We start from the raw sequence: 13,059 nt of genomic DNA on the forward strand, positions 1-13,059 counted from the left end.
GTCACAATTTGGTCAACAGGACAGAGTCTTAAAAAATATGTCACATGAGGGCAGCACACAGATGGGCCTGTCTTGTCCTTTGTTTATTCCCATGCATATTTTATCTCATCAACTAAAGTATAAATTTTAGCAAAGCAGAGAGTGTACCTTAGGCTTAACTGTTTCTGCCTCAGTGGTTAATCCAGAGATTTGCATGCATATCAGTGTTCAGTAAATATTTGTTGAACAAATAAGTAGTGCTTATGTTGCTGCAGCTGAGTTTGGTGAAAAGTAGTAAACTAAAGAATTGAATCAAAACAATATGAAATCACAGTGGCTCTTCCCAGAGTATTCAAATATGCTGCACTTTAAATTACAAATAAGCCTTATACCATCCTCTTTTTTTTTAAATTAGCAATTGTCTAAAAAAATCCTTTAATTCCATATTTCAACCCCATCTATGGACTTTTTGCTTTCATAGGAAATGTGTACTTTTTAAAAATTCTATTCAATAGCAACTCTCTTGTTTAATCCTCAGTAAAATAGTATGAACATGCTCTCTATAGATAAATCCTTAAACAGAATGGAGATGCATTACTTTTTCCTCAGCTTTCCATAATCAATCATCCTGACTGAACCTCAAGATTTGTCTCATGATCCTTAATTTGTTTCTATCCTTTCTTTTGAACTTTTATTAAGTACTGGGAAATTCTTGTGGCAGTGCTCAAATACTAATTTTGGAAAGGAAAGGTATACCAAAAAGGACTGATTCTAGTCAGAGTATGTGTGAGGCTTTTTGGTAGGGGAAGGCAGGCTCGGGGTGCAGGGGAAACAGTTGAAGACGCTCCACATTTCACTGATATTAGTCCAAAATTAATCTCTAATGTCATGTTTATGTCTAAGGCAGCAGTCTAAAAGAATATGTGATCTTGAAATTTTCCATAAAGTCATTTGGAAATGACCAGTTCTTCACACCAAACCACTGTCTATCATGGCTATGAAAGCACTTTGTCATGTTACAAGAACCCTGGAAATATCAGGTATTATTATTAGTTAGTGTTAATTGCTCAGTCTGTCCAACTCTTTGCAACTCCAGGGACTGTAGCCCTCTGTCCATGGGATTCTCCAGGCAAGAGCACTGCAGTGGGTTGCCACTTCCTTCTCCATGGGATCTTCCCAACCCAGGGATTGACTCCAGGTATCCTGCGTTGGAGGTGGATCCTTTACCACTGAGCCACCAGGGAAGCCCAGACAATGATGATGATGATGATGACAATGATGCTACACCCACATACCACTCACTTTGAAACATGACAGTACAGAGCTGATTACTTCATGCTCACTGTGAATGCATTTCATGCAAATAAGTGCATCTCTTTTATCTCATTCCTTTAGATTTCATCCCCACAAATACTGCACAAGCTCCTAAGCTTAAAGTGTCCACAAATTAATTTTCTATTTCCATGACCTTCCCATATCTGTTCTTCCTCTTCTAGTCCTCATCCTGTTCAATAATACAAACAGCCATCCAGACAATTAACAGAAACTTTACATAATTTAAACATCCTTGCTCCCATTAATTTACACTCTGATAGGGCTCACATGGCCTAAAGATCAGTCGTAAAAAGAAGACAGTGATTGGCTGATTTACTGACTCTTCAAATCTTGTTGAGGAGAAGTCCTGCACACCAAGTAATGGAATACCCAGTGAGTACGCACAGCTTCATTAAATGCAGTGAGTATGCTTACATCAGCAGATGGCAGATATGGAAATAAACAGATGCCACAGAAATATGCGGGAAATGAAGGAGCAGTCAGTTCGACCTGGAGAGGAGATGAGAAGTCAGAGAAGGTTATGAAGGGTGTACAGTTCCTGTCTAAAATGGGAGGCCTGGTTAGCGCAGTCACTCAACAGTTCATTCAAAAACAACCATGATGTGTCTGGAAGGAAAAACAACAAAAGGATTAACACTGTTGAGGAATTCACTATTGGATGTATAACCCAATATTTTAAACTGAACCCTTTTATTCTGAGGCCTACTGAATTGGAGCATTTACTTTAGGTGCCAGTGGGATCACCCATTTACTAACCTCAAGAAGTAAAGTAAAAAGACAGATTGAGAGCTCAGAAAAGAGGCAGAAGCAGTAAAAATAGATTTATAGGTCATTCACACATAAGTAGCAACTGACACTTTGGACAAAAACTAAGATCCTCTAGAGACTAACAGTGAGAAAAATGAAGGTCAGAGCCTTGAAAACATACCAGTATTTAAAGGGCAGACAGGAAGATGAAGACCCAGCCAAGGAGACAAAAAAACATAAGTAGGTAAAGAGTACTCAGGGATATGAGGGAAAGTATCTATGTGGTTATTCAATGTCATATTTCTATGGTTAGAAGTATTTTGCCTTTTAAGATATTATGCTTATCACATGTATATGTGTATGTGTGTGTGTGTGTCTGTGTGTTAGTCGCTCAGTTGTGTCCAACTCTTTGCAACCCCATGGACTGCAGCTCACCAGGCTCCTCTGTCCATGGGATTCTCCAGGCAAGAGTACTGGAGTGGGGCGCCATTTCCTTCTCCCGTATATTTGCATATCTACCTCCAAAAACTGCAACTGTAGAGCTAGATAGGTTGTACTATGAAATTATTTTTTAATTTTAAATGTTCTTTTTATTAATAAGATCCCTATTTTAGTCTAAGATTGTTCCCACTTCTTTCACTGTTCATAACAGTTACAGTGACAAAACATAAGATACACTTTGAAAACCTTCTCTAATCTTGCTTCTCCAAAGAATCCAAAATAAGTACTGTGTCCATTTTGGCTGTATTTCTATCACTATTTCAAACTTACATTTATGAGTAGTTAAGGCAAAAGGGGCTCGTGTGTGAAACCAAAGGAAGAAATCATTTCTAGAAGAGACCTGCCAATCACAGAGGAGAGTACAGATCATAGTGACCTCACCCGGAGGGGTAGGGATGACTTCAAATTGCAATAAGTAAGGGAGACATGAAGTAGACACAATGAGGCATGGTGAGGCTGAAGAAGTTTATATGGTGATAAAATGAAAAAAAAAACCTTTTTTATATAAGAAATATTAAAATAGCTTTTATATGCTATGGGAGAATGCAAAGACACTTAAACATATGTGTTGGCTAACAGGAGGAAGCCAGTAAGAAGGGAAAGTTTAAATACAGAAGAGCAGCCAATTCTGAGTTTAGGGCATGAGTTTGAAGGAGTCAGAAGGAGGCAGAATCCTACAGAGGACAAGAGCACAACACCCTCAAACCCAGCTGGACAGAGTCTGCCTTGTAAGAGCTCTGCTGCCTCCTGACCCCAACAGGGTGTCAGCACTATTCCCAGGTTCACACTGCTGTTGCTTAGCAACTACACCATTTGCTGAAGCATCAGCTGTGTTCAACTAAATCAGTAAGAAGACAAAGATATAGACATATCTCTATCTATCTAGAATAAACTGAAGTTAATTCAAGGTATTCCAATCCATAATAATGCAGTTGTTTTTATTTTTCAGCCAAAGAGCTAAATTTTGCATTTATCCCTAAATTGTGTTTCTATACGATTAGTTCATCATTTCAACCTAAGAGGAATGTAGATTCTCTAATTCAGGAAACTACAGCCTGAAGGCTCACTGCCTGTCCTTGTAAATAAAGTTTTACTGGAACACAGCCACACACATTCATTTATGCAATTCCTATGGCTGCTCATAATGGCAGAGTTGTTGAGTAGTTGCAACAGAAACCGCATGACTTTAGGAAAGCCTAAAATATTTACTATCTGGCCCTTTGTAGAAAAGGATCAGCCAAACTCTGCTTCTAATCCAATCTATAAACTATTTCTTCCAAGTAAAATATGCAAGTAGATGTGTTTTCTGTGTCTTCATTCAAGTTATTAAGAATTCCGAATTCAACAGGGTCTAATCCACAATGCAGATTAAAAATTCTTGTTCACCTTCCTCTTGTTTAACACAAATCTATTAGTTAGCACTAAAAGAATAAGAACAGTTCATTATTACCCAGACTACAATTATTCTTTTCCACAAAGCTGTCATAGTGAGTGTTGTCAATCTTTTGGATGAAACCCATATATGCCTCAGCTAATACCATGTCCAGTTTATGATCCTGATAAACCTACCAAACATACAATCTAAAATTTCCTTTGTGATTCAAAAACATTCTCTAAAATTCATCAGTCTTACTAGGTTATAATATAGTATATCCCTGGTGACATACAGAGATAGGTTAGAGACCATTTGGGCTGCTATAAACATTTTCTACAGACTGAGTGACTTAAAACTACAGAAATATTTTTCTTACAGTTTGAGAAGCTGGAAAGTCCAGCAGATTCCATGTCTTTTTGCTGCCTCCTCAAGTGGCATAAAGGGAAAGGATGTGTCCGGGATCTCTTTTATAAGTGTACTAATCTCATTCATGAGGACTCTGCTCTTGTAATTTAATCAAATCCCAAGGACTCCACCTCCTGATATCATCATATTGAGGGCTGGGCTTTCAATATACAAATTTGGAGGGGACACATACCTTTAGTCCAGTTCAGGCTGGAACTACTCTCATCTGACTCGTTAGAAACCTAAGCCAGCTGTGCAAGCTCACATCTTATGAACGCTTTTCAAAGTCTGAAAAAAGTAAGAGGAGGCAGGAAAGCTACTAGCTGTCCCTTCTCAATGCTAACAGTATGAGTATTTTGAGCCAGTCCTGTTCCCTCTCCTAACTCTACACTCTGGCTGTGCTGTGGACATGGAAGCCACACATGAAAAATAGAGATAGAGCTGCACGCTGCACGGAAGCAAAGGAAAAGAGTATTTAAGTTTCTACCATGGAACTCTGTGAGCTCATTTACACACGTTGTGATACAGATTTGGATTCTTTTTAATTTTTTTTTTTTAATTGAAGGATGACTGCTTTACAGAATTGTGTCAGTTTCTACCAAACATCAACATGAATTTGGTTTTTAAGTGGATTTGTTGCACATTTGTTAGTTCATTTGGTTTCATTTTATATAGCTGAAGCTGCTGAAGAGTGAATTCTGTAAAGGCAAGCTGTTGCTGTATTGCTTATTAAATGTCTCAGCAAAAATGCTGAACTTATCAGCAGCTTCTCACACTGGGTCTGAAATGACTCGCTTAAACTAACATGGCACTTCAACCCATTCTCAGAGCCCACACTTAGGCACTGTGTCACTGAGCTCCTTCAGTCTAAAGGAGGCCTGCTAAATTTAAAAAATCAAGAGTCCTAATATACAAGGTTTCAAATCATGTTTGGCTTATATTTATAGGGAAAGCACTGCACTTCACAAAAAGTGTTCAAGTAAAAACTTCCAAACTTGGTAAAAGATCACTTTTCATAACGAAAGACAGTTCATGTGCTATGACCTCCCGGTCTGCACATGGCACAATCACAGAAAAACAGTATTAATCCATCAAAATTAAAGTGAATATATGAATGTCAGCATATCTGGGTGAACAGCAAAGATATATTACTATACGCATCATCAATGCTTATAAGAAACAAGGCATGCTTCATTCTTTTTCTGAAAAAGAAATTCTTGGAAGAAAGTATTTCTTCCCGTCTCTGCACTTGTGCACTTCAGTGTCTCATGGGCTTATTTCTTTATTTAGGACTTACATTTGGTCCTGAAATACTGTACAGGGAGCCAGAATATTTCTGCTGCAGCATGTGTCTTGGATTCTTTGCTTTTACTATTATGTATCATCCTCTTGTAGCATTTTGTTGAAATGGTCCTTCACGTAAAAGTTATATAAAATTTTCCCTTATGACCCAGCAATCCCACTTCTGGGCATACACACTGAGGAAACCAGAATTGAAAGAGACACATGTACCCCAATGTTCATCGCAGCACTGTTTATAATAGCCAGGACATGGAAACAACCTAGATGTCCATCAGCAGATGAATGGATAAGAAAGCTGTGGTACATATACACAATGGAGTATTACTCAGCCGTTAAAAAGAATTCATTTGAATCAGTTCTGATGAGATGGATGAAACTGGAGCCAATTATACAGAGTGAAGTAAGCCAGAAAGAAAAACACCAATACAGTATACTAACACATATATATGGAATTTAGGAAGATGGCAATGACGACCCTGTATGCAAGACAGGAAAAAAGACACAGATGTGTATAACGGACTTTTGGACTCAGAGGGAGAGGGAGAGGGTGGGATGATTTGGGAGAATGGGAATTCTAACATGTATACTGTCATGTAAGAATTGAATCGCCAGTCCATGTCTGACGTAGGGTGCAGCATGCTTGGGGCTGGTGCATGGGGATGACCCAGAGAGATGTTGTGGGGAGGGAGGTGGGAGGGGGGTTCATGTTTGGGAACGCATGTAAGAATTAAAGATTTTAAAATTAAAAAAAAAAAAACAAACAAACAAAAAAAACAAAATCAAAAAAAAAATTTTCCCTTATAAAATTGCATAAATTCTGAAATGTAGAAGTTGGAAGTAACTTAAAATGTTGTCAAACACTAACCAGGTCACTTTTGTGATTTACATTACCCTAATGAGACCTCCAGAGAAGGCAATGGCACCCCACCCCAGTACTCTTGCCTGGAAAATCCATGGATGGAGGAGCCCGGTAGGCTGCAGTCCGTGGGGTCGCTAAGAGTCAGACTTCACTTTCACTTTTTACTTTCATGCATTGGAGGAGGAAATGGCAACCCACTCCAGTGTTCTTGCGTGGAGAATCCCAGGGATGGGGAAACCTGGTGGGCTGCTGTCTATGGGGTCATACAGAGTTGGGCACGAGTGAAGCAACTTAGCAGCAGCAGCAGCAGCAGCAATGAGATCTCAGATCCAGTTAATAAAATCTAATATCTAGTGTGCTTAGCTACAGAGGGACTTCCAGGGTGATGAGACCTCAGTGATACTCAGGTTCTGGGAACTATAAATTTAGAAATTTCAGACTAGACTCCTATTTTAATATGGGCGGAATTTTATTTAAATGTTCAGCTAATGCCTTTTTACACTAATCATATCACTTCAGCAAAGAAAGCTCAAGAGTAAGTTCTAGAAGGAAGATGATTGTCATTGTGACTCAGCTCTCAAGGACAGACACACAAATTTCCACATCCTCCAGACCCTCAGAATGAGGGGATTCTCTGAGACCACATGTACTCAGGAAACCCATGTAAGTGACTCTGGGGACATTGCTTCACTGTTTGACCCTATTGTACTAAAACAATAACATTTTGCTTTCATTTGCTAAAAGGGAAAAACCCTGTATTCCAAAATCACTGTCATTTAATGAATTAATATAACTCACAGCCTTATGGCATCTTTCACTTCTCTCTCTCTCTCTCTCTCTCTCTCTCTATATATATATATATATATATATATATATATATCTGGCTAAACTCACCTTAAAAAAAAAAAAACTCTATTAAGTAATATGACCTATGGTGACAAGTCAAAGTCATGTTGCATTTAAAATATGTAATCTCCATTATTTTCTGTAAAATTATGAGTTTTTAATATACTTAGAATAAAGATATAAATACAGAAGAATATCAGATTTATCGCTAATCCAATTCTCAGCTTTAAAAGTAATTTGGTTATATTCTCATGCTTGTGCTCAGTTGCTCAGTTGTGTCCCACTCTTTGCTACTCCATGGATGGTAGCCTGCCAGGCTCCTCTGTCCCTGGAATATTCCAAGCAAGAATACTAGAATGGGTTGCCATGGCCTCCTCCAGGAGATTTTCCCAACCCAAAGACTGAACCTTCATTTCTTGCTTCTCCTGCATTGGCAGGCAGAGTCTTTACCCCATGCCACCTGGGAAGCCCAATTTGTTTATATTATCCTCTGTTTTTTAACTTTCCTTTAAGCTCTGATCTTTGAATCAAAGTCAATGTGCTATCATTAATGAGGACAACAGAAACTGATATTATTTAAGAAATAAGCTTGACTACTTAAAAAAATAATCTAAGACTACAACTGCTAAAATTGTAGGCTTCTCGCTGGATAATGATAATAGATAATAGACAATACACAATTCAAGTCCTGGCATATTAACCAAGCACAACTAACCAAGCAGAATCATGTGCCACCAACATCTGTACTTTCTGAAAGGAAAACAAGGTCAAGAAAATGAAGACTACATCTGTAATCTTAACTGCCTGAGCAGGAAGCTCTATCTAGTTAGATTTAAAAATAAGTAAGCAATACTGTCAGTTAATTGCTACCTTCACACTTCTTGGTTCACGCTCTGAGAAACACCAGTTGTGGCCAGTTCTTATAACAAAAGCACCAACTGCACAGACACTAAAATAAGAATATGTGGCTGCTGTTGCTAGAGGCAGGTTTTCTTTGTGCCAAGAGGTGGATCAGGCATGGGTATCAAAAGTAAGTCATTTTGAGAAAGAATAACAAATATGATATAAAGAAGCATAGATATTCAATCAAGCACTGCCAACTATTACAGTTTAATTCTTTCCAGCCGCAGAACCTAGTTTTCTCCTGGGGACAGAGACCAAATTCAACCACCGGCCTCCTTGGGTTACCTTTAGTCATTCTGGAAGCACTGGCAAGGGCTCTCCAGACACCCCTTTTAGAGCAAGAATATAGAGAGATAAAGAGTTCTGGGAGGCCAGGCTACTTCAGCAGAGAGGCCTCCTACACTGAGCAGACGGAGATGATCACTTACCAACCTTCACACTTTATCTCCAATTCATTTATTAACTACTCCGGTTATCTGGAGCTACTAGGTACAAGTAACAAGATTTTTGTATCAGGCTGGACAGGATCCAACACGCCTCATGCCAAGGACTGGGGAGACCTGTCCTCTTGATTCCCTTCTTAGTCCCAACATTAGGTGGCAGTTGATAGGGTCAGCAGGGACAAAACCATGGCGCCCAAGTATAAAGACGGTTCCATCATTGAACAGTGGTTTCAAACCCCTATCAAAGACCATATCTAATCTTTTGTTGTGATTTCCTACTTGTAATCTGAGGGTCAAATATTCTCCGGGCCCTAAATTAATACTTGGAAACACTTATCTTCATCTTTCCCCTTATTGTATCCTCTGTGTGTCCTCCCCAAACTTACACCCTGTTTGAACTGGATCAAGAACACTGTCCTCTGTAATGAGCCACTAGGGAACTTTGAGAGAGCAAGTTTAAAATGTCTCAGATCAGAATAAGGATTTAATTTAATCAGTTATTAACTTCTCTGGTCAGCTCAGCTGTTACCACATAAAATCTCTCAGATGATGTCTGCTGCTAAGTTGCTTCAATCGTGTCCGACTCTGTGCGACCCCATAGACAGCAGCCCATCTAGACTGTATCAAAACCCTTCATTATTGCTCTCACCAAAATACTACAAAGTGTCTGTCAACCTTTTCTTCATTACTGCCCCTTCCTTCATTAATGAGTCTTTTTAGACATGTTTCCACATATACTCTCTCTGAATTGTTAATACTACACATATACTGTATATCTGTTTATATGCACTGGCCTTTGGCCACAAACCACTGTAACATATAAAACTTTTTTCACCATCTAAAATCCAATTACATTCCCTTGGGGCAACATTATTATTATTATTATTATTTTCTGAGAATGTGGGTCTATAACACTTAAGCTGCCTTTTGAAAATTCCCCGATCTAAGAGCCCATTATAGTGTTAATTAGTTTTACTCTGTACACATTTTTCTTTTAACCCAACTATCTTTCCCCCTTTCCTAGCCTTCTTTATAAATGAGATTGACAGTGAGAAAAGTATTGAGCAGTCTGAACTAATCAAAATGTGTGTGTATGCGTGTGTCTGTTGTAACTACACAACAGTTCTAGCTCAAATATGATGGAATAAATCCAGAGTAGTTTTCAAACTTTAATAAATTAAAGCATTAGCACTTTTCATATAGACTAGATAGATGTACAGACTTTTAACAACAACAACAACAAAAACAAAGAGATATGAGCTGTGAGACTTGGTTTTAAAAGTCAGAATCTTGGGTTAATGGGCAACAGTTACATATTTTTCATTTTCTGTCCTTGACTTCTTGTAACTGATACTTGGGAAGTTAAGGATTACAAAACTATGGCTATGAAGTCATGCAAATTATAAATGGCATTTTACTCTATGAAGCTGAAAGGGCACATGAAGTGCAAACATTAACAAATCTAAAAACTCAATGAGTAGAAGAGTGTCCCTGGTGGAAACATTAATGAGTGAAACAAAACTATGAAAATTTAGTCTTGAGCCTAAACATTTAAAATTTTTTATTAAAAAAATGTGTTCAAAATGAAGGCTTATCAAAAGTGCACTGCTAGCATATTTTACATAAAATACTATAATAAGGTAACTGAAATACAGGGTGACCTTCTGCCTGGAGGTGACTCTGTGGTTTCCCTATATTCCCTCCACTTCAGATGACTTCAGCACACTGAAATCCACAGTCTCCTTGCCATCAGGAAATATAACAAAGTTTTTGTTTGCTTGTTTCAAAGCTCAGAAGCTTTTTAGTGATATCCAAACTAAGGGCAAGCCAAGAGAGAAACTGATAATAACAAAGCTAATATGAATTTATCAGCAGTCAAATGTTGCCAGCTCAAAGAGTGAAACCTTTAAGAATAGCTTGGTGAGCTCCTCAGGGGATGTGTCAGAACTTTAAGTAAGCAGAAGAAAAGATATATCTGATGAAGGGATAACAAAACAAAACAAAAACCCTATGGGTCAGCTCAGGTAGGTGGTGGAAGCAGCTGCAAATTATTGGCAACATAAACTGTAGCTGAGAATTGAGAAATGCATTAACTTCAGATCTTGGTGGAGGCCCAGATAGCAAACAAACTCAATTAAAATCACTGGCATCCACTGGCCCAGGTGTCTTCCATAAAAGGAAAACAAACAAGCTTTTCTGGGACTTTGCTTAAGACTTGGCTGTTGAAGGAGATGTGCTTCTTGCAAACAGTTGGAAAGACTTCTGTGAAAGAAAGCTAATAGCAGGAGTCAGGTCTCCCTGGAATACAGATGAAACTCCAAAAAGCATTTTCTCCCAAATTCTGAGTTTCTGAGCCATGCTCTTGAACTCCACTGGGGAAGTCACTCTGGGGATGAACAGGGCAACAGGCTGCACACCAGGCCTCGAGATAAATAATATATAAATAAACTGTCCCTATGCTCCAGCTACCATTGCCTCTGAAACTAATCATTCCCTCTCCTCCCACTTAAAAAATAAAAATAAATCACCCAGAGAAGGCCACTCTTGAGTCTAGCCACCTATGACAAATGCCCCATCTGTTTCAAGTCCACAAGATTAAGAACCTGAGCATGGGGAGGCGCAGCCTGCGACTTTCTCCAGCTCCGAGGTCCTGCTATCAGTGGACGGATGGACACCGAAATGACTTCTCTGGGGTTCAGGAGATGAGTCACCGGGGCTCTCCGGTCCTCTCCCGCACATCGCCTTCCACACCCTCAGTCCCATTCCCAGGAAGGGATGGAGGCAGGCACCGGAGCCCTCTTCCTTTTCTGCACCCTCTCCCACACACACACCACCAAGGTTCTTAGGAAAGAAACCGAAGGGGCAGGAGGTAGGGGGAACCACAGTGATGACAGTCAAAAAAGTAAGTATTTAATTGAAAAAAATAAAATAAAATAAAATCTGTGTCTCTTACCATCTCGCCTGAGGTTGGCGTTACGCAAAGCTTTGATAGATGCGCTCTGCGGGGTGGCAGAGGTGTCCCGGTAGCTGCAAAAGTTTGCGCAGACTAGCATGTAGACGAGGATGAGCCGGTGCATTGGGATCAGAGACCCGGGGACAGCGTCACTCCAAGAAAAAGCCGGGACAGGCTCCCGGGACGCGAGCCCGCACTCGCTGGCCCTGGCCTCCGCGCTAGTCGCCGAGCTCTCCGCAAACTTCCTGCATGCCGCGCTCTCCGCGCGGGGGGCGGCCGCACTTCCTCGTGGCGCGGAGAGTTGATCAATGGTGACGGGACAAACAACAGGTTGACGTTTGTTCGCCCCCTCCGGTGGCCGACAGCTGCAGCACAGGCGCCCGGGCGCCGAGCGGAGCCGCAGCGGCCCCCGCCCGGCGGCGGCGCCCCGGGCTGCGCGCACTCGGGCTCCCCCCGCGGCGCGCCAGGCTCCCGGGCCGAGCCCCGCGCCGCCGCCGGGCCTGGCCGGGCGACCTGGGACGCGACTCCCCCTCCTCTCGGGCCTCAGCCCTAGACCTCAGCCCTAGACCTCAGACCAGACGGGCGAGGGGCACCGGGCAGTGGGGGGCTGGGAGAAGCGCGAGACAGCGGAATCCCCAAACTTCTCCGGAGGTGACGGGCTCATCCACCCCAGGACGTGGCTCCCGCCTAGTGATGGGGGCGGGCGTGGGGCGTGGGGAGCGATCTGAGGAGAACGGCTGCAGTTCGAAAGTTGTCGTTTACAATAACCAAGGTCAGATTCTGCTCAGTCAAGATTTTGCTAAGTGGGAAAAAAAGGAAAAACTCAATAGCAAGGAACTTGATTCTGATCTTTACTTTGAACCCCAGTGAGGTGAAAGTCACTCAGTCGTATCCGACTCTTTGAGACCCCATGGACCATACAGTCCGTGGAATTCTCCAAGCCAGAATACTGGAGTGGGCAGCCTTTCCCTTCTCCAGGCAATCTTCCCAACCCAGGGATCGAACATAGGTCTCCCGCATTGCAGGAGGATTCTTTACCAACTGAGCCACAAAGGAAGCCCTTCAACTCCAATAGGTGTGGCCTTAGCCAAGTCAAGGTTAATTTTCAGAGTGAAACTCAGCGTGTCCTCGGTGTGAGGGTTGCATGCGATGAAGTGTAACAGTAAACCGTCAAGGGTGTGTGTCCCACCGCCCACCTCCTGCACTGTAGAAGGATCTAGAAATTGGATGGGGTTTGGCTAGTTGAGACTGGCAAGGTGAAGAAGTTGAGGGGGCACTGTCTTCGTGGTCCACACAGAGAGGCGGGGACATCCAGGCCTTGGGGCCCCCTACTGTGAGTATGTGGAAGCTCAGAGGTGCAGAGGAAAAGCCTTTAGAGTCCAGGAGCTTCTAAATCACATCTATAGCCCAG

General features: G+C 41.3%; 1 protein-coding gene across 5 annotated transcripts in view; it reads right to left on the reverse strand.

Moving 5' to 3' along the window:
• Positions 1 to 12,184, reverse strand: part of PDGFD (platelet derived growth factor D) — a 281,305-nt gene extending 269,121 nt beyond the window's left edge. For 4 of the 5 annotated variants that reach the window (XM_005689356.3, XM_005689355.3, XM_013969392.2 and 1 more), the window contains exon 1: positions 11,649 to 12,079. In XM_005689356.3, the coding sequence (XP_005689413.3) occupies positions 11,649 to 11,772 (124 nt within the window). In that variant the 5' untranslated portion in view covers positions 11,773 to 12,079. Of the gene's footprint in view, positions 1 to 11,648; positions 12,080 to 12,159 lie in introns of those variants that run through there. The other variant, XM_018059901.1, reaches the window with a different exon arrangement.

Source organism: Capra hircus, chromosome 15, assembly GCF_001704415.2.
Source record: "Capra hircus breed San Clemente chromosome 15, ASM170441v1, whole genome shotgun sequence".
In the NCBI taxonomy this organism is placed as follows: Eukaryota; Metazoa; Chordata; class Mammalia; order Artiodactyla; family Bovidae; genus Capra; species Capra hircus.